This window comes from Ascidiella aspersa, chromosome 2, assembly GCF_963924565.1.
Source record: "Ascidiella aspersa chromosome 2, kaAscAspe10.2, whole genome shotgun sequence".
Classification (NCBI taxonomy): Eukaryota; Metazoa; Chordata; class Ascidiacea; order Phlebobranchia; family Ascidiidae; genus Ascidiella; species Ascidiella aspersa.
Genome location: NC_139448.1, coordinates 1266124 through 1287430, shown reverse-complemented (window position 1 = coordinate 1287430; position 21307 = coordinate 1266124). Strand labels below are relative to the sequence as shown.

Here is a 21307-nt window from a genome sequence, read left to right as displayed (position 1 = left end):
CCCCCAAATCTTCACAGTAAATATCCTAAACTAGGAGTCACAAAACTATGGCTCGCGTACCAGAAAATTTTAGTAAATATTTGGTTTATTTTCCTTCATGTTATAATATTGGCCGGCGATCATTTTTTAGAGTTATCCGTCCGATCGTCAGGCCGAAAGGAAAATGCGGCTCGTGATAAAAAAGTTTGGTGACCACAGCCCTAAACTACTGCATCTTAACATTACTAAAATAGCTGGTTTCGCTGCTAATCAAGGGATACAATTTGACTGTTGTAAAATCATTTTTAAAACGGACCGCCTTAATCCTAGACCAACTTTTGAACTTTTGGTTTGAAACAAAACTAAGGGTTTTACGCCGTGTTGAATTGTCCATAATTGTTGAATTGTCCATAATTGTTGTTACAAGCGGTATACGCTGTACGTACGGTAACCGGGAATTAGTTGCGGTCTTATTGGGCTTCTTGTCTGCCTAAACGTTCCGCCGCTACGATCGAAATCCACGTTCACGTTGACAGTAACTGAAAACAAAGTAAAAATAACAACAACACACAGTCAATAAATAAAAATGTGCGGTTTTATAATATACTGTATTATACTAATAAAATGGTTTGGTAAAATTTGAGATTTGTCGTTAAAAACAAAACAGCAGTTTGGTGTAAAGTCTTAAGTTCATCAGGGTTGAATATGATGTTTGAAATGAATGAATATTTATTCGAAACGTTCAAAAAGGCTTATATTCTTATTACATCTAACCAAAACCTCCGGCCATTATTTTAGAACTAATTCGAAACGTTCATGAAACACCACCTACTTCTGTATGGGCTTTGATATTCCTGCGACGCGACATCAGTTTTAAGAAGAGACGAATGTTTAAGACATGCGAATAAATGAAGTTATGCATTCGTGATTGTAACTGCCCTTGAAACATACCACGCAAAAAATTGGAATTTCGACGTTTTTCTTTCCTAATCTTTCCTACGTTTAACATACCCTGATCTGCGATTTCCAAACAAGATAAGAAATTTAAAAACTAACCATTTCCGTGTGACGGTGGCGATCTACTAGTGCTTGCTTCGTCGCATATATTACCTCCGTGCTGTTTAGCCACTGTGCTGTTATCTAAAAATGGATCAGCGCAGTAGGTCCGCTCATCGAATGTGCTGGCAGGTGTCTTCAAGAAATGACGTATTAAAATATGAAGTTCGTCGTCAGAACTTATAAAATCAATAAATTAAATTCGATTTAAGTGTCTGTTCTCACAATTAAAAAGTACGAGTGCTTACGGGTTACCGGCTAAGGCAATTTTAAAAAACTAAATCTTTAACAACGCAGCGATGTCCTTAAAATATTTCGTTTGTAATACACTAAGGTGGTTGTTCTAATAATTTCTGTTTGCGAGCGACAATAGAAAAACAAATTGGATTATTTATCCAATATACTTGATTTCGCATTGGGTTCAATCACTTTAGAGAAAAACAAAAGTTTTACATTTTTCTTTAGACTTTACTTAAAATTCTTTGAAATTAATTTTCTATGTTACTACTTATTAATCAACTACCATTTTTCGTATTGTTTTGGCCATTTTTTTACATAACGCACAACACGGTTCGCTCCGATGAAAAATGGTTAACGCCTCTAGAAACCAAATGTCAAAAGATAAAAACTTATCACTGTGTGTTTATCACCTTAATATTGTGGTTGAACCCATTTTAATATCTACATATATACCTTTATACAACTATAAACCTGTTAAGTAATTCAGGTATAAGAAAGGTTTATTAAACATACGTAGTTATGTCTGCCGAACGGTTCTGCCTTGACTGCCGCAGCTTCGTTGATGCGTGGTGTGATTTGACTTGTTACTAGAGAAAAATCAAGAATAATCGCTACATCAATAAAGTATAACAACTACTCAAAACGTTTTACTAAACACTTGATTAGGTTTTTGTGTCAACATAGGTGCAGTGTAGAAAGGCTTGGATAAGTTAAATTTTATTTGACCAAATTTACAAGTGTTTCTTAACGATGTTGACATTGTGGTTGTACTTTTCCATCAATTTTTACCATGGGGCCTACTTTTATAAATTTTTCTACATTAAAGCCCACCTAACAAGGTTTTTGTCAAAAAAAATAATAATTATTAAAAACACAAATCAAGCACAATGCTATTCCATAACATTGTATGCTTCTAATTTAATTTGCAAAAGGATATTAATTATTAATATATACTTAATTACATGAAACATATCTAATTGTTTGTTCCAAAAAGATACAGCTAGGGCTTTTCCGAGAAACATTTGAAGGTCTGTTAAAACTGCCTGCTCATCTAAAAGGACTTCATAGCTTACTGTTGCCCTGACATATGTAAACATCAAAACAACAGATTTAAAGTATGTTTTAACAGTGATTGCACGAACCATGGCATGGTAAAAATTTACCGAGTAAAAGTTGGCAAAAGTATAGCAAACCATAGACGTTAAACCATTTAAAGTATTTAATATTTGCATTTTAAACATGGTAGCTGGTCAAAATGTAATAACATGGCCGTACGCATTATTTATGTAAATTCTATTTATCAAATATACTTTTTGATCCTTCCCCAAGTACCTCGTCGAATTTTAATTTATTATCACTGTAATACATAAATGACAACACTATGTAATAAAGATTTACTGATCGTTGGATGCAGTGAAGCATTGCAAGAAGCTTCGTTTATATGACATTTGTGAACTATGTCGCCAGATTGGAACTAAGCCAAAAAAGGCTCAAAGTTTTCTTGAAAGTAAAACTTTTAGGCGTCAAGTGCCAGTTTTTGTTTTTTAGGGGCCAAGTGCCAGGCTTTATTGTCACTTGGGAAGTAAGCAGGGCGTGCGACTTGCCTTATAAAAAGAGGCTTCTCTTAATACAATTTACTTATTGGTTTTACAAAATAACATATTTTACCGACGCAAATTTAAATGCGAAATCTTGAGGCAGTTTATACCTCTCTGCTGGCACCTGTTGCGCATGTTGCTTCAACCAACATATCAACACCATGCCTAAACAACTTAAAATTGTACAAGGGCCACAGCAAGCAAAAAAAACGTACCAAAATTTTGCTGTGCAAGTTGTTTTGTTCAAAACTTACATAGGTTACCAGATTGTATTGACACTGGTGATTTTACAGACCACTGTTGTTTGCATTTTCTTGCAATGACTTTTACATTGATTAATTTGCTCGACACTGAAATAGATAAGTAGCTCAAAACTTACATTTTCCTTCCATTGTTACTGTGGGGGAATCTGGGGCTTCCCTAAATGGTGGAAGGAAACTTGACAGGCTTGTCAGTTGTTGGGCTGTTTTGTGAGGTCGACTTAACTTCTTGGAAATTGCCCTTTTTTCACTCTCCAATTGGGAATCATTTTCATTTACACTTTCCAAATATTTTCCAACTAAAAAAAATTTTTAATACAGAAAGCATAATATAGTTACCGACTGTTACTATACAGATTGCAAAATACCTTCTTTGGCAGTTGGTCTTTTTGTTGGGTTTCCATCCCAGCATTTCTGCATCAGTTCAAAGGTTTGTCAAAGAGGCTTCAACCTCTTCTACTTTGTTTAAGCGAGGTCTTTCACCTTTGAAAATGAGAATGGAAAGCTGGAATTCGGAAAGTTGTGCTCCTTCGTAGACCCGGGTTCTGAAGATCATCTCATATAACAACATGCCGTAACTGTGAACATATAAATCAGCTTTCTGTTAGTATTACGACCATTGAAAAGCTTACAAAGTAAAAACAACCTGGTTAATAACATTACTGTCTCACTTTTGACATGTTTAAAAGTTTAAATTTTTTTTTGTTTTACTTTAGTAAACTATAATTATCCACCTCAAACATTATGCCTGATAAAATTACATGAATATGTTTTTAAATAACTCGCCTACCTGTACATATCTGAAGGAGGACCACCTCGATTGGCTTCAATTCCATCCATCCATCAGCTCAGGAGCTGTATAACGTGCAGTGTTCTGTGTTGTTGCTGCTACATCTAAAGTTGTAGAGTCCCACCCAGTAGCTTTGACCATATTTACAGAACCAAAGTCTGCCAATTTTACATTTAATCGCTTGTCAAGAAGCACATTAGCTGGTTTGACATCTCCATGGTAAAAACTTTTACCATCTGGATGGTTGTGAAGGCATTTAAGAGCTGAGTTAATTTGCGAGGCAATTAGGCGTTGTTGATCCAAACTTATCTCATCACTTGATTGGAGTAAACCATCAAGATTTCCACACTCAATATACTCCAGGATAATGGCAACTATGTTAAAACTCCAGTTTGTGATGCCATATATTTTTACAATATGATGATGAGTCATTCGAACCAACACATCTGCTTCTCTTTTAACGCTGAGCATAAAAAATGAAACGTATTTAAAAAAAATAAGGTTTACATTTAGTGAAAAATTTACAACAGCAACATTAAATGTTGAAAATAAACAACAGTCTAACTCATTGAGGCGTTTTTCTATATCTTCATTTGTTCCTGTGATTGAGAAACACTTTGCCACAACTTTTCCTAGCTTTGGATGTTCACAAATTCGAACATGAGCAAAACCTCCGCAGCCAACGTAGTGAGTTATATCTTTGCTGGTTAAAAACCCACTTGCGTCAAATGCTACTAGTTTGGAAGAGAATGACACGTTTTGTAAAAACAAATGTTGCTATATCAATTAAGTTATGACAGTACCAAACAAATATTTAATATAAACTAACAAATTTTAGAATACCACCAAAATGCTAACCTAAAAAAGAAATTAACTAATGAAAACAATGAATAAATTACACAGCCTTCACTTAAATTAAACACAAAATTTGTACACTAACACATAATAAAAAATAGCTTAAAGTAATAATCATCCCATTTTACTTCAAAAGAAAAATAATTTGCTCAATAGTAAACAAACTTATCGCATAGTTATATCTTTAACCCAAAAAATGTTTCAATCAGTAAAAACACTCTTTACTAAAACTGCCCCGAGCCTAATGTTGTAAAAGATTGCCGTAACGCAAACCCTCAACCTGTGCCTTGGATTTTTTTGCTTTTAAAAATTGGTGTTGTGCCGTGTGAATTGAAAATCTCAACGAAAATGCAACATACGATAAGGTTTCGTTGAAAAGTCAACTTTCAGTATTTTGAACTGATGTCAATCATATGCAAGTGTCGCGAAGCCAGGTCAACAAAGGACAACAGTAAACAAAGTTTTGCTTCACAGTTTAAACTCCAGTATTCATCAAGTAAAGAAAATAAACGCAATGGAGTAACTTTGTTTGCAATGATTAATTAGTGATTTTGCTATTCTCAGTTTTTACATTTTGTAAATTGGCAATGATCAAATCTAACCACAGACAAAGTACATTCACGATTTTATTACAACATTGGTAAAAATGGTAGATACCAGGATTTGAAAAGTTTGTCCTTTTATCACAATTATATTTAAAAATCTGTGAACAACAATGTTTACTCAATAGACAACAATTAGAATTTTCATAAGATGTGTGGTTTTGCACAGCCTGGTTATAATTTAGTGTTATACTTCAATGAAATGCAAAATAAAAAGAGAACACACAATAAAACCCCCAAAAGCAATTCCGCAAAAATGTATAAAACCATAGTAATAAGATCAACGACATAATACAACAAATATTAAGTAATATCAACGACAGGGCTAGATTTCAGTTGTAAGCACACACATATGTGTGCATGTTTTCATAATAAGAACTTAATCGACTGAATAAGACATAAAAATGTTACAATAAGTCCTAAATTCATCGCAATAAAGCCTAAATGGGCAACATAATGCCCCAAACTGTAGGGAGAGGACATGGGACGACCGGGGGCCATGAGTCTGACATCAGCCGTTTTGGTGTCAACATTCAAGCATCGTAGTTTGTCTGATGCTGTTAGGGTGCTGCTGTTTTGGCACCAGATTATTTGAACTTGTTGGGGGTAGATTGGTGGGTAATGGGTGGGAATAGAAAAAGAGTTAGTGTTGAACTTATTAGTGGAGTTATTGATGTACTTAGGGGTTGGGTTTGGGATTAGGTAAAGTGTTGTTTAGACCTGATTTGGTCAATTTAGGTATTATTTCGACGGGTTTGAGACTTATTTTAATTTAGACCATATGACAAATTTTAGATATTAGTCCTATTTTGTTCTTATTCTGAACTGTGTTTTATTCCAACACTGATGTTGTTTTTATTTTGGTCTTATGTCTGAAGTCAAATAGAACGAATAGAACGTGCTGCCGCTGAGTATATTAACAAGTTTGGGTTAATATGGCCTTAGGATGATTTCAAACAAATTAGGCAACATTTCTCATAGGACAATTCCAATACCGCAAATAACAAACTAGGGTTTCAATCTAGTCAAAATACCAAGCATAAGTATAATAGGAAGGCATTGGCGGCCTAATTCTCTTCACAGAACTTTTTGAAACCCACAAGAAGTTATGCATTATTTTCAACTCAATCGCTTCTAGATATAACCCACTGTAGAAGATATTGCAAGTGCACCCGCGAGTTATTTTTTTAACTTTTAAAAGTGCAACCAGAAAATATTTGAACTGCATTTCAAATACGTAAAAACACCCTTATTTATTGCATCGGCATCGTTTACAATGTAATGTATGATTTTTTCGGCAGTGCACCCACAAGATCTGCCATACTTTCCAGACTGGGATATAAAACTTGGAACGTTTAAGCGTGCTTACTTTATCTTAGCAGACAGTTTAAAAAAAAGTGTGCACATTGTACAAAAGTAGCAATGTGTAAACTCAATCTGAATTCATTATCTTGAAACAACAAATAAATTTACGAAACACATTTCGGAACAACAAATAATGTGATAAAGCCCGTTAGATTTATCTTATATGGCCGAAGCATTTTGTCATGGTGCGACATATGACAGAGATGATAATTTTGTAAAATACAGTTGCTGCTAGATGGCAGCATAGATAATTGGGTTGGTTGCTACCCTGTTTGCAACAGCGGTTGTGACTAAATAAAGCCCAAACAAGTAAAATGACCACAATACTGAACAACCGTAAAAAATTGGTATCCCCCCAAAACAAACCCTTCAAAACCAAGTGAACTACTGGAGAGGTTCAAAGAAGTTTGTCCAACAGTAAAACTTGGATGCATTTTCACTAACAAAATGAAGTAACAAACCAGGTTGGAAAGTAAGAACCGTTCTGCCACGGTCATAGCCAAGCATTTCATGTAAAAATCAACGTAAAATGTGGTCAGTCGCAAAAAATGGCTTTGACGTGCTAACAGTTTTCAGTATAGTACTCCATTTTCAGCCGTGCAAATTTTACAAATTACTTTACTATAGCCACGGGAAATTGGGAAGAATTATGGCTGGGCAATTTTAAACTGCAAAATTGTCAAAAATATATTAATATTCTCCCACATTCCTATCTTTTTGCAATCTCATTTTTTTTATTCTTAAAAAAAGATGGTATTATTGCAGACAAGGGCCGAAAATTGTTTCATTATAAAGTATTTTTTGCTACCGCATAACGTGCACCGCACACTCAACACTGAAATACTATGTTGTACAATTTGCATTTTTTGTTGTGAGTCCTGTTGCATCTTAGTGTTAAAGGCCTAACTTAATGGAAACGTTGTGAAAGGATTAACAAAACTGTTCTGAAGTCTTTAACTTAACATTTGTTTGTGATTCAAATGTACAGCAGTATTCAAGATTATAAATTATCTGGATAAAGTAAAAAAACAAAGTGTTCAAACCAAGCATACCTGGTCTGCCATCTTGAAAGGTTGTTCCACTTTGCATCAACTAACCACAAGCCATCATTGTTATGTCTTACATTTCTCATACAACTTTAATCCCCAATATTAAAGTAGAACAAATACATGAACTTCCTCATTTACATTTTACGGCGCTCTTTCACTTATGTACGTGAAAAGTTATGCAAAAAAACAAAACAATACCGCATACCACAACGCGTATTGTTTGGGTTAGGGTGCAGGTTAGCGTTAATTTCTTTAAAAAATAATTTCTTTAAAAATTTTATGCTGTTTGCGAATAAAAGTCAAAGACCCAGAAGCTAGAAGCTAGTTTTTTAGAAAGTACACTTATTCAGCACTAAACTAGACGAGGTGCGGTTGTTGTATATTCTGTGAGGGGTGGCATATTTTCAAGCTTAGTGTTTTTATGTTTTTTTTATTTTTAATAAAAGGCGCAGTATGGTGCCAAGTCGCTTCGTCGCTTCGCGAGCTGAACAAAGCAATCAAATATTAACGAATATTGTATTAATTTTTTTTCAACCGCTAGATGGGAGTCGATAGCTACACCGAACTAAAACGATGACGTCACATTATTTTATAATTTTGTCCCCAAATCGAAGGTCCCTAGGGGTGCAGCCACCTAAACCTTTTATATGCACGTACATACTACTCTACTCCATGTCTGTCTGAAAATTAAAAGTTATAAGATGTACTTTTTAAAAAAAAAGCTCCGGACAAAAATCGGTTTGAAACATACCAAACATAAGGCAGCCAGTAGGTCTAATAAGAACAACAACCAATGGTAGCTTAAGGGCACTCGTCAGTCGTGTGAGTAGGTGTCAATCATTACTCGCCCGGAGCAAATTGCACTCGTATTGTCGAGTGGCCGAGTGCAAAACAACAACCCTGGATACGGGACATAAAATTAGGATCCTGGTTCCCAATATTTAAAAATAAAAACCGTTTTGAATCCATAAACGAATCCAGGACGGGCACGTGACCACGCCCCCAAATGTATTTTTAACCTATTAAAGGCCTAACTAAGTTAATGCAAAAATTTTTTGCTCTCCGCACGAATCTAACTCACGTTTATGTGTGTCTTAACCCATTTTAACAAAATCGTTTCAACCCAAAGGCGTCGTGCGTGTCACCGCACCACCGAAAATGAAGGTTTGGGCAACTTAAACGATTTAAAGGCGTTTTTTTTACTTTGAGCGAATCAATGACATCTTTTAATGCAACTTTTTGCATTTCAACGCTGGGTGAGCTTAAGTGATTTGTATAAACTCGTGTGACAAGTTTGGGCATTTGCCTGCCGCTGTAAAGTTACTGCTTTTTTAGCCCTGCGCTTAACGATAAACTTGTAGAAATAAGAAGTTGTGTAATCACAAGGGCGCATAAGATTCCTGTTCCCATAGGTAGAGCGTAATAGTTTATGTTAACATTGTTTACGTTTTTTAGGCCGCCCTGTTATATTCCGCATTGGCTTTCACTAGAATCACATCCCAGAATTCGGAGCTACATTGAACAGTAATTCCCCGCACACCTTTGATTGTTTTCACCAGAAAAATCAGCGTATTTTAAATTTAGCTTTAAAAATCGAATTACGCCAGATAACTCCCGCAGTCCTTTTGCACTTAACATAACACCAAGCAATGTTACAATACACAATAAGTTTATTCTGAAAAAAAAACACAGAAATGCGAGAAAGATCTAAGTAAAAAACACTGAAGAGCTGTGATCTATAAATGCGTGTCCACGAATTTTATTGGAGTTTCTTTAGTTGCAGAGATTTCGTCTCCTTCAAACTAAAAAAACACAATAAATTGAGTTATAACATTTATAAATTACTTAGAAATAATATTCAGTGTATAAACAATGTGAAGTTAAAAATATAAATTGTATGGTTGTTTTCAGCCAATCAAAACAACAAGATTGAAACCATTTATTTATTTGTGTCCACTTACTTGTTTTAAGCACTCCGTGGAAATTGCCAAAGTAGTAAGCGTGAAAAACACACAAAATATCACCAAACTATATGTACATAGAATCAACACAACAATGATAAACACAAAGTTTGCTTAAGGATTAATTAACCCACTTCTACTTATTGTTTATATCACAGTGTAAGGCCCATCCTTCTGGTAATGAAACGTGAGAGGGACTTTTTTATCGGATCTTTTCCTTAAATACCTCCTCGGCCCTCCTCCCCTTCTAACTTCCGGCAGGTAAGTCTGCTTCGTGGTTGTCATGGCAATATCAGACGCGTCATCGCCATACGTGTCGTCATCACTGACGTAATTAACTCGCGGTGGGATTCGAACCCTAACCCTCGGAACTCTGCTTGAATAGGGCTGCGCGTCCCGCCTGTCACTCACCATCCCGCTGTCGCCGCGAGCAGCTGACAAACCGCGCTTTTCAAACGCTCCCGGTCGACCAATGAACGTCAAGCTGTCGTCGTAGACGCGCTCCCATTGGTCGTTACACTCGACCACGTGCTTGTCGGTGAACAGCGATTGGTCGAAGCTGATATCGTGTGGACCAATCAGGTGGCTCCTGCTGCGGTGAAACGATTCCAGCGAATCAGAACGCCGCATCGCTCCAGGGGTCAAAGGTCGGCTCTGTTGCACACAAAGTAGTTTTATTACGTCATAAAGAATCATTTTTTTAAATTTCACAAAACTCACATGAAGAGCATAATCCCCTCCACTATACGGCGGTAGAGATCCCATCATGACGTCACTACTTGGCGGGAAACGACGACCGCCAGGTGGCGCCTTAAGTGGTGAGCGCTGTCTGTCTGGCGCCCTCATGCGGCGTAACGCCACCACTAGGGCGGCAAACACGAGCAGTATGAGCAGGGTTGCCATGGCAACCACAAACCACATGTTCTGGTAAAAGGGAAGTTGTGACGTCATAATATCACCGTTGTTGTCTTTGTTTGTTTGGTCATAATCTTCTGAACTAGGAATGAGGATGTCTAAATATAATTTTTTTTTTCAAATACAACAAACTTAACATAAACCTGTAAAAATATTATTTTCAAGAATAACCAGGGCTAAAGTAAAAATAAAGTTTGTATTAAAAATTAAGAAATAATTGGTATCTAACTTTGAACATGATATTCAAATATTTGGTTAAATAGCGTAGGTTACCATGTATTTTCACATCGGTTCGTACCTCCTTTTCCCTCGGTCTTTGTGGAATCCCATGTGAAGGCTTGGGTTTGAGCTGAACCGGTGTCAGTATAAGCGGTGACCCGGAAGCGATGAACTGTGACGTAATAATGTGAAAATGTTACAAAAGAAATAACAAGCAAGAAGCAGAGGTTATATTTGCATGAAGGCAATCAAGGTAGTTTGGCAAGGCAGTAAATCATGAAAATTTAGGCGTTCAAATGATTTTCTGAAATTTTCCAAAAGCCTAAAATAAATGATTCGTTCCATGAAAAGTCTTTTAAGTGTTTAATTACTTTTCTCAAATTAATCTTATTAACATCCTCATTTCAACATTTACCTGGTAATATAATAAATCGAGAAAAATCATATTCCGTGTAACGTCACAGCACATTTACCACCTAATATTACGTCATAAACGAAACGTAATAATATTTCTGTGATGAAAAAAAAATGATTTAAAGTAGTTTCACCTTGGAGCGAAGTGCGTCTGAGGTGGAAGAACGAATCCACCCCAGCGTAAATAATTTCGCCTCGATCTGTGAGCTCGTACCGCATGAGGACGCTGTTGAGTCGGAAGGAGTTGGGCCAGCCAATCACAATCACGCTGATGTTGCTACTGGCAACCAACGGTGAAGTGTAGAGAGGCGCTGCAATGAAAAGAGGGGTTTAAAAGTTGTTTTCCTTCGAACCAGATATGTAGAGTTATATAAAGCCACACTTAGTGTGTTTCCATAACCGAACCTTGCCCTCCAACAAAACACATAATACTATTTCTTTCGAATTAAGATATACGGATGATGTCATTTATTTTCGCAAAAAGCATATTTTTGTTTAAGTTTTTTAAAACTTTGCTGACTGATTTTTGTTCGAAGTGGTTGGGCTTATCAAGCTAGCATATAATGTCGATGCTTTTCTCAAACGAGACCAAGTTTGAACTGAGAGCTGTTTTGTTGCTGAAGACTAACTGCCCCAGAGGATCTACTTCGTCACAATCGGTGTGACTTCATGACGTGTGATGTCATAATAAGCTTGACAGTGGGTTGACTTACGTTGTTTGGCGGTGGTGACCGACTCCCACTCCGACTCGGCCGACCCGTACTTGTTGTATGACGTCACACTGAACGCGTACTTTGTGTAGGGGAGCAAGTGCGTCACAATGGCGTGATGACGTCGTCCAGAGTAGCTTGTCTGGGGCTTCCCCACGGCGCACTCCCGGGGGAATGGTTGGTAGGGGGGAGGGCACGACCGTCGGTACACAAGCTCGTATCTGAGGGAAAAACAAAAGTTTTGGAAAAATTTTAGTGGATGAACTCATCTGATAATTCGAGTCAGTGTGCCCCAATAACCTTGCAAATACCCCAATGACCTTGTGAATACCGCCAATGACCTTTTAAATACCCCAATGACCTTGCAAATACCACCACTGACCTTGCAAATACCCCAATGTCCTTGTGAATACCGCCACTGACATTGTGAATACCTTAATGACCTTGTGATTACCCTAATGACCTTGTTAAAATCCCAACGACCTTGTAAATACCCCAATGACCTTTTCAATACCCCCACTTACCTTGTATATACCCCAACGACCTTGTAAATACCGCCAATGACCTTGTATATACCCCAATGACCTTGCAAATACCGCCACTGACCTTGCAAATACCCCAATGACCTTGTGAATACCGCCACTGACATTGTAAATACCCCCAATGACCTTGTAAATACCCTAATAACCTTGTAAATACTCCAACGACCTTGTGAATACCACACTGACTTTCTTAATACCCTAATGACTTTGTTAAAATCCCACTGACCTTGTAATGTTGCCGTTCTCCTGCTCAGGGGCGCTCCAAGCGAAACTTATGTTGGTGCTTTCGACGCTAACGACAAACGGCCCGCCCTGGTCGCTAGGCGGCGCGGGGCTGGTGAGCACGTACGCGGGGCGACCTCTAGTGCACATTGTTGGAAGCGTGCAAGCCTCAATGACGAAACAATAGCTGGTGTGAGGTAACAGGTCGACGATTGTTTGGTCGTGACGAACAGCGCTGCTAACCTGCGTGGTAATTGTGACATCATATATTTTTGTTTTTGAGCTGATTGGTCGGTTTGTTAGATGACGTGTGCCAATTCAAAAATTAATGTTGGATTTATAAACATATCTTAAAAAATACTATTTCGTTATAAAATATTGTTTATTTTAAGAAGCCAAAACATTTTTTAAATTTGTCGCAACCCACTTTCCGTAACGCTTGAGTGCTTTCGTTTCGCTTCATGAACACGTGATACAGCCTCACCAATCCGTTCGTCACTTCCGGTTCACCCGCGATCACGCGAACGCTACGGGAAGTGACGTCATCGAAGCTGGGTTCTGGGACACCCTGGGGTGGGGCTTCCCCCGAAGTGGCCGGGGGTGACCAGGGGCTTGGGGCTTCCCCGGCGCCGTTACTGGCCACCACCTTGTACTGGTAGCGAGTGAAGGGCAGGAGTCGGTCATCTGGAACGAGTAAGTGTGACGTCATGCTGAGGAAGCACCGAAGCCGATACACAGGAAGGAATTGTTTGTAAGTTTGTTTTTTTTGACGTAACGGCCATTCGTAAAACTAAGCTTTAATAAAAAAAAAAAAGTTTACAAAAGCAAGTTGATCAATTCTTTTCATGCCAAAAAGTTGAAAGTTTATTTGCTGCTACAATGCAAACATAGTAGCAAAGGATCAACGGAGAACCACAAAAAGCTTATCTAGCCATTTGACCCCGAAGGTGGAAAGAAACAAGGCTAAAAAAACAACTAGGAACACCTTTACCAGCTTTTAGATGATTTACTATTACGGCATACACATAGTAATATACGATTTACAAAAAGCCATAATATGTAAGTTTTAAAATCAAAATCTACCTAACCAAAAAGCCCCTTGCCAACCTGTGTAGGCGAGGTGGGTGAGGTTTGCGATCAGTTCGGCTTGGAGGGGTTCGTCTGCACGACCAGTTGTGACGATACGACGTCGAAAGAGATGGTAACCGGTCATAACTCCGTGCGGGTCGCGAGGGGGAGACCACGTGACTTCCAAGGTGACCTTGAGAATAAGATTTGGAGACGTGTTTATTGGTAGATTCAAAGCAAGCTGGTTCGAAGAAATATTAAGCTCAAAGAGCATTAAACATCAATGAACCGGTGACCTTTGATAAAATAGCCTTGTCCAATTATTCAAATCTTGTTGTTGAAAAAAGTTTTTGCTAAAAGAAAGTCCTAACTCTAACCCGGACAAAAAACACTATTTGTCCCCTCTAATCGTGACTATGTCAATTAAGACTTTTTCGTCCAAAGAACTTAGTTACTAAAACTTTGATATCAGGGCAACTTAATCTTGAATATGATAAAACTTTCTATTTTAATTACTTTGCCATTTAAACAAATATCCGCCACTACTTACCTGGTCTTTGTAGGGGAGAGTGACCAGGGGAGGTCTCATGTTGGCCGGGGGAGCTTCCATTGTTCTCTGCAGGGCGCGCGCGCTCATGACGCAGCCCTGGGGAGTGCAGGCTTGCAACCAGAAGATGTATTCCTCGAAGAAACGCAAGCCCAGTACCTCGAACGTGAACACAGGACCGGAGAAGTTGTACGACTGGAAGAAATTAATTCACTTAGACTTAATATAGCTTCAAAATTTTAAAGATGTTGTAAAATATCGTAGGGTCTTGAGTTTCAATTTCATCACAGAGAAGTCTCTAGCCTTGATTTTAATGATAATTATTATACAAACTTCCTGACTAATATTAATACGTTTTCTGTTCTCGTTGGAGAGCCCTACCTTAAAAGACGCAGCTAAAATATGGAAAATATACCTGTAATGCGTCTTTTAATACTCAGAACAAAGTTGCACGAAATTTGACTGTTAACATCACACCAAATTTTATTAATGAAATCAATTACAGAACTTTCCATGGCGTCGTGTGCAACTGTTTATTTCTGTGATTTCCTTGTTTTGATTACTACAATTTGCTAACTTTCCATTTTCTTTAACTGATTACCTTTTGATTTCTATGAGCGACCCACCTTTTGATTTCTATGAGTAACGCACCTTTTGATTTCTATGAGTGATCCACCTTTTGATTTCTATGAGTAACGCACCTTTTGATTTCTATGAGTAACGCACCTTTTGATTTCTATGAGTAACGTGTCGTACAAACAACGTGTAGTTTTCGATGACGCCGTTGGGGTTTGCGGGACTTTCCCACTTTGCTCTGATAGATGAGGGTGAAGTTGGAGTTAGTTGGGGCGGGGGAAGTCCCGAGGGTGACGAGGGGTCGGTTGTTTCGGACACAGGGGGCTCGCTGCCCACTTTCCCCTCATTGTTGTAGGCGAACACTTGGTAGGTGTACTCGGTGCCAGCATCCAAGTTGAAGTCGTGGTACCTGGAACAAGTTCCATAGGTCCTTGGTTCAAATACCGAGAAAGATTATTATTTAAGGTGAATATATGCAAGAGCGGAAATAAACATTATTAACTATTTTTCAAAAACGAAACATAATTGATTGTAATTTTAATTTATTCCACATTATTTGTCATTTGCAAATTCAGGAAGCCCATAGCCTCACCTGGTGGCCCCTCCATCGTTCGTCGTCACAAGTTCACCGTTTCTACGCACTTCATATCGGATGATCACACCGTTAGGCTCATCCGGAGCATCCCATATCACCTGCGTTATATGACCTTGGATTACAAACATTGCCTTGGATCACCAATATGACCTTGGATTAGGATTAGAAATGTGACCTTGGATCACCAATTTGACCTTGGATCACAAATATTACCTTGGATCACCAATATGACCTTGGATCGCCAATATGACCTTGGATTACAAATGTGACCTTGGATTACAAATATGACCTTGGATCACCAATATGACCTTGGATTACAAATATGACCTTGGATCACAAATATGACCTTGGATCACAAATATGACCTTGATTTACTACAATGCCCTTGGATCACAAATATTTATTTTTTTAATTTATTTTGGTAAAACCTGATTTTAATATTTAAACAGAAATTTAAATCAGAATAGCAAAAAAGAACAAACCTATTTTATTCTATATATTATTTTATAGAAAAAAGCTTGCTATAACACCTCTATTGAGTTGGGACTCGTGACGTGAAGTTCCGGTGAACGCAATCCGCTGGGTGGCGCCTCGAGCGTGAGAACTTCCGCATTTGCGCTCTGGCGACACCCGCTGGTGGTGCAAGCCTCGAGCGATACTCGGTATGATCTGGAGAAAATGTGTTTAAACGTTGCAAAATAAGTTTGTAAACGAACAAGTCAAGCGCATATGGCAAAGTATGGATTGTAATAAAAAATTTTTATTGTATTATTTTAAAAGATGGAAAATCATTTTTTAATCGATGGTGAAGCTTTACTGAATCTAACCCCTTTCATTGGGTTTACAAAATAAGTTGTATACGTTGTCATTCCGGTAAATTACTAATAAAAAAACTCCACAAAACTCACCTGTGGGGCTTAAGGCCCCCGATTTCTGCGTTCAAATCCAAACCTTCGTATCTCACAACTCCGTCCACGTAAAGGCGGTAGAGAGTAATGATTCCGTTCGCGATTTCGGGTTTTTCCCAAACACCTTCGAATGCGGTGGAGTTAAGAGCAGCTGAAGATAAAATAAAGTTATATTTTATTCTGCTCTTTCATCGAAGAGAAAAGGCAATTTCAAAGGGAAATAACTGTTTGTCAAACTAAAGTCAATTTAAACTGTGTAATAAAAGAGTGAACAAATTGTGAAAAAAGAAAAAAAAATGCATTTTTTGGTTGGAATGCAAAACTTATTTCAAATAAAATAATCTTTCTTTGTGTAATTATTAAAAACAAGAGATTCTAGAATCTCTATCACGTCTGTACATTGTAAAACTAAAAAAGTACAAAAGGCCGCAGCATTTAAGATTATTTTCGCCACATACTAATACTAAGCATTATAACGTAACACACATGCGATAATGGCTGTTAAACAAACTTCGAAATGATTTTAATCGAAATATAAACTTTAATATTGTCACATGACCTATCAGTGGGTCCACCAGTGGGCTTGGCAGAATTTTTTTTGAGTTGGCCTGGTATTTTGGTGTGACAAGGATGTTTATGTAATGTAAGTACAATATTATATTTTTATGACGTGTGTAGTTCAGATCGGGCTTGCGTTTTTTTGAAAACCTGGTTCAAAAAGTTTAGGAATTGCTCTTAAAAAATGGATGAACCTCTAACAAGAGCTGAATGTTTTGAATGCGAAAATCTGTAAAAACTAATCCAAACAAGCAAGCTGTCACTCACCTAAATAGGGCTGCGCTACAAACAACGGCGCCTCCTCATAGGTCCGCTCTGTAGTGACGTCACTGATGACGCAACCTCCAGCCGTGCAAGCCGACACGGTGTAACTGTAGAGGGTGTAGGGCTGCAACAAAATAGAGGTATTAAAAAAAAATAAAAATGCTTAAATGTTGACATAATTTGAAACAATTCAATATTCTTAGCTTTAAATCGTTTGTAATTCGCTTTGAAGTATAAAGTTCACACCAAACTACCAAACATAATTGTTCACATTTAAACCTCCATCGAACTGTCAAAGAAGGTCGGTAAAACGATGTTAACACAATTTACATTTCTGTAAGTCTTTCAAAAGCACTTTAAAGTATTACAAGTAATTAACCTTTAGCAATAAAATATTATTATTCTAATTGTTTACTTTCAAATCTCGGTCAGTGAATGTCGTTTGTGACGTAGGAAAGCTCAAAGGTGTGCTTTGGTTTCTTTGCACACGGTACGTTTGCAGCCGTCCGTTGATACGCTCCGGTGGCTTCCACGTCACCACTAATGACGTAGGGTTCTTGTCAGGTGGGTGAGCGACAGTTGGGGGTGCAAGACCCTCTGGGGGGGCCTGGAGGGTCTCGGTGCTAACCCATTCGCTGTCAATACCCCTGGAAATAAAATGGTTATTTGTTGACGACTTAACACTTCTTTTTTCGCATCAGGAATTAGCATTTTTTATTGATAATTGGAAATATAAATGTAATACTTTGCTTTGGTACTTCAGTTTAGCTGAGTTTGGTCGATGAGAAATACTTTTTGCACCTCTGTTTAAAAGTTTGCGAAAACCTGTTGCTACCAGGCATAATATTATTTAAATATCTGCTCTGGTAATAATTTGTTCTTCAACGTTTCGGCGACCTACAAAAACAATTCACTAAATCGTTGTTGCACGCTTTTTACTTTTTTCCCTTTTTTTAATTTTTCTTTTTCATGCATTATATAATATTACGAGCGTTCGGTGTAATTTAACCTGAAGAAGGCGACTCCTATAGTTAGTCACTATAGGAGTTATTTTAGTTCATAAACTCTGTGTAGATCAAACTGCGCAATCAAAAGAACGCGTTTATCGCAAAATGTCGCAACATTTACACTCCAAGACACTTCTTGATTCCATTTTTACAACAAACACTTCTGGTGAAATGGACGCGACTACAAAGTACTTTGGATGTAAACTTCACTTTGTTTAGAATTGAATTGTCAGGGTCACACAAATGTTTAAGGCAGAGCAATAAAAACTTCAAAACCTTTGCGATCAGTTGGAAAAATTAGTTTAAACGGAACTAATTCCGCGAAAATTGCCTCTTTGAGTTAATCACATATTTGCAAGAAAATGAAAATACAAAATTTGGCCTTAGACTAGCCGAAATGTTACAAAGTCCAATTAAACACAGTATTAACTTCGATGCCCTTACTTTAACATATAATAATGCCATAACTTCGACCCCTGTGCTGATTTCTCACCCTGCGTTTGTCCGAGTTCTAATCTTGTATCCGTATTTAGTGAACGGCATGACGTCACTATCGCTGTAATTGTATTCGTCATAAACAGGATCCATGACGCTATAGACGATTTCGCCCTCGTCTTCAGTGACGTCATAATGATCGATCGCGCGACGCCTGATCCGGTGCCCCTCTGTGAAAGACTGCCAGGGGTCTACTTCGAACAGCAGGGGGTTCCCCCTCTCCCCTGTCCATAGAAATGGAATATCGCTGATGTCTAGCGACCTCCTGCGGATATTGTGGTGATCCTGAGGAAGAGTGAAAAGTATTTATAATATTTTTTCATTAACAAAAAATATAGTTAGGCCTAATTACAAACAATACCAAGGAATGTTTTATATAGGAAAAATCCATAATATAAGCAATATTTTTTTAAATTGCAACCAAAATTTCGCTCGCGTACCCGGATCTGATCTGATCTGACCCCTGTTTCAATTAAAAATAAATCCATAAAAAGACAATTATTGGCTCAACTACAAACCTTTAACTACAACTACAAGGTTAATATTAATTTGGAGTTTTCCCTGCAACTGACCTGCACGCTTGACCTTCTCATGACCTTGCGCATCACGTGGTAGCTAACGATGCGCCCATTGGCCCGCTTTGGCTTGGACCAAGAAACCATGACGGCCGATGCGTTTGCGAAGCTGACAATGGGCGGTGATTGGGCTTCAGGAGCTGTCTCTGCTGTCTGCAGCCACGTGGGCCGTGACCTTGTGCAGAGGTCATCACCGGTGCACGCCTCAAGTACGAGGCTGTAGTTTGTGAAGGGCTCGAGTCTTCGGAACAAGAACTGACGCTTGAGGCCGTGGTAGATTGGAAGGTCGAAGCCAGACTCGTACAAGTTGTAGGCAGAGATCTGCGGTTAAATATTGGGTAAATATGGCGGGGATATGTGATTGAATTGGTTTAACACTGGGTTAAAACATGGGTCATAAGTTGGTTTGAGGTTATTTGTTGTCCCTTGTGATTGGCATTGGAATGTTGAGTATCTAGGATTGTTGTGTGAACTTCGCTAGATCGTTTATTAATAAAGTTATGGCTAGTAAGTTGCCGAAGTCATTATTAGTTGTTAGTCAGTTGAGCAACTTATTAACGATAAGATCTTGACGCCTATGCTAATCAATATAGTTAATAATTAAAAGCCTAAACCTCCGCTAAATCAGCAAAACATCCGCTGGTGACAAATTTCAACTTGGTCACATTTGAGAAAAACACAGTCGATTGAAAAAGACACACACATATGCGTTTATTAACTGTGATATAGCCCTTCTGAAGCTGATTTCTGACCAATGACTACAACTTACGTATAATTGGTACACCGAACGCCATCGCAGACTCACCGAATCTGTTTGATCTAGAAAAACAACTAACCTATGGTGAGGTTCGAACTCACGACCTTGGTCATACCGGCTAAACCGCAGGTTGGTTGCAACTTAGGTTATTCCCCACCTCTCCGTTGGGAACGGTCGGTTCGTCCCACGTGATCAGCAATGACCTTCCGTCCTTGACCTTGGTCGATGTGAGGTTGCCCACCTCGCTAGGTGGCGCTGGCAAGGTGGTCACGTGACTCCATAAGCTCCGCCCTTCCATCATCACTTGATTGACAGCCACGACCCGCACCTTGCAACAAAATGCAACTGTTAAATAAAGACGTACTAGTGATGTCATAAAGGTAAAATTGTGATGTCATAAAGGCACTATAGTGACGTCGTACCCTGTATCTGGTATAGGGCTGCAGTCCACTGAATGTTGCTTTTGTGATTCGTGATGAAACCGTGAGTGCGTTCACCACCGGGAAAACACGGGTCGGGTCGATGGATTGCTTCTGGTATTCCAACCTGGGATTAATACACAATTTCAGATAAAGGAAAACTCTAACTTTCCAATACACAGAAAAACGCATAAATCAAATTGAAGTCGCAAAACATTTTAGAAGAATGTTGTTTAACAAGATTTAAAAAATTAAAATACAAACACGAACCTGTAGCTGGTCACAAGACCGTTCGCCTCTCGGGGACTTTCCCACGACGCTTCGACCGCGTAGGCCGATGCCGGGGAGACCTCGGGGGGTTCCACCCCCCCTGGAACGTCGGGAAGCGTCGTGACGTCACTCCAGTTGCTCTTGGCCTCCCCTTCGTTGTTGGTAGCAACGACCTATAATGACGCAACAATGTTGTAGAATAGTTATCGGTTGTATTGTAAAGTCGAGGCGTGAAAATACTTTTCGGGAAAAACTTGACTTTCAAATTGTTTGCACTCTATATTTTTGTTTCGCTGTTACCCAAATACTAACGTTGTTAACATTTTAGCCACGCATTTTTACAACATAATTGGCAAAATTCGACACTAATGGGTTTCTGTATGGAACCGCTATGATTACGGCGAAAGTATAGCTTCTTAGGCCGTCTATGTTGAATATCAGTTCAAAGGTAACAACACAAGTATGCTACCCCTGGTTTAATTCACACGTAC

The 21307-nt window shown here is 38.4% G+C and overlaps 2 protein-coding genes across 3 annotated transcripts in view; both read right to left on the bottom strand.

Moving 5' to 3' along the window:
* Positions 1 to 11: 11 nt before the first annotated feature.
* Positions 12 to 4679, bottom strand: LOC146163042 (uncharacterized). 2 transcript variants are annotated; one of them, XM_083382237.1, is made up of 6 exons: positions 4489 to 4679; positions 3924 to 4386; positions 3502 to 3711; positions 3253 to 3432; positions 1789 to 1862; positions 12 to 1171 (listed from the first exon to the last, which is right to left on the bottom strand). In XM_083382237.1, the coding sequence occupies exons 3-6, from the start codon at positions 3551 to 3553 to the stop codon at positions 1031 to 1033; spliced, it is 447 nt and encodes a 148-aa protein (XP_083238363.1). In that variant the 5' UTR covers positions 3554 to 3711; positions 3924 to 4386; positions 4489 to 4679; the 3' UTR covers positions 12 to 1030. The 2 variants fall into 2 exon arrangements, with proteins under 2 accessions (XP_083238363.1, XP_083238364.1); XM_083382238.1 differs by having other exon boundaries at positions 3924 to 4679.
* A 4874-nt stretch (positions 4680 to 9553) lies between these two features.
* The window catches only part of LOC146163041 (usherin-like), a 49677-nt gene continuing 37923 nt past the window's right edge, over positions 9554 to 21307 (bottom strand). The window contains exons 59-79 of the mRNA XM_083382803.1: positions 20817 to 20989; positions 20550 to 20673; positions 20285 to 20455; positions 19374 to 19691; positions 18794 to 19080; positions 17709 to 17940; positions 17297 to 17417; positions 16472 to 16622; positions 16094 to 16232; positions 15561 to 15661; positions 15119 to 15377; positions 14396 to 14587; positions 13885 to 14038; positions 13205 to 13461; positions 12782 to 13020; positions 12017 to 12234; positions 11438 to 11614; positions 10957 to 11061; positions 10472 to 10768; positions 9982 to 10387; positions 9554 to 9596 (exon numbers count right to left, since the gene is read on the bottom strand). Of these exons, the coding sequence (XP_083238929.1) occupies positions 9554 to 9596; positions 9982 to 10387; positions 10472 to 10768; positions 10957 to 11061; positions 11438 to 11614; positions 12017 to 12234; positions 12782 to 13020; positions 13205 to 13461; positions 13885 to 14038; positions 14396 to 14587; positions 15119 to 15377; positions 15561 to 15661; positions 16094 to 16232; positions 16472 to 16622; positions 17297 to 17417; positions 17709 to 17940; positions 18794 to 19080; positions 19374 to 19691; positions 20285 to 20455; positions 20550 to 20673; positions 20817 to 20989 (4164 nt within the window). The remainder of the gene's footprint in view (positions 9597 to 9981; positions 10388 to 10471; positions 10769 to 10956; positions 11062 to 11437; positions 11615 to 12016; positions 12235 to 12781; positions 13021 to 13204; positions 13462 to 13884; positions 14039 to 14395; positions 14588 to 15118; positions 15378 to 15560; positions 15662 to 16093; positions 16233 to 16471; positions 16623 to 17296; positions 17418 to 17708; positions 17941 to 18793; positions 19081 to 19373; positions 19692 to 20284; positions 20456 to 20549; positions 20674 to 20816; positions 20990 to 21307) is intronic.

Coding starts and splice junctions, on each gene's coding strand:
- LOC146163042 (XM_083382238.1), bottom strand. CDS start 3,553: ATGCAGAAATGCTGGGATGGAAACCCAACAAAAAGACCAACTGCCAAA. Junction 1,863..3,252: donor AGTAACAATGGAAGGAAAAT/GTAAGTTTTGAG, acceptor ATTTTTCTCTAG/TAACAAGTCAAATCACACCA. Junction 1,172..1,788: donor CGTTCGGCAGACATAACTAC/GTATGTTTAATA, acceptor CATTTCTTGAAG/ACACCTGCCAGCACATTCGA.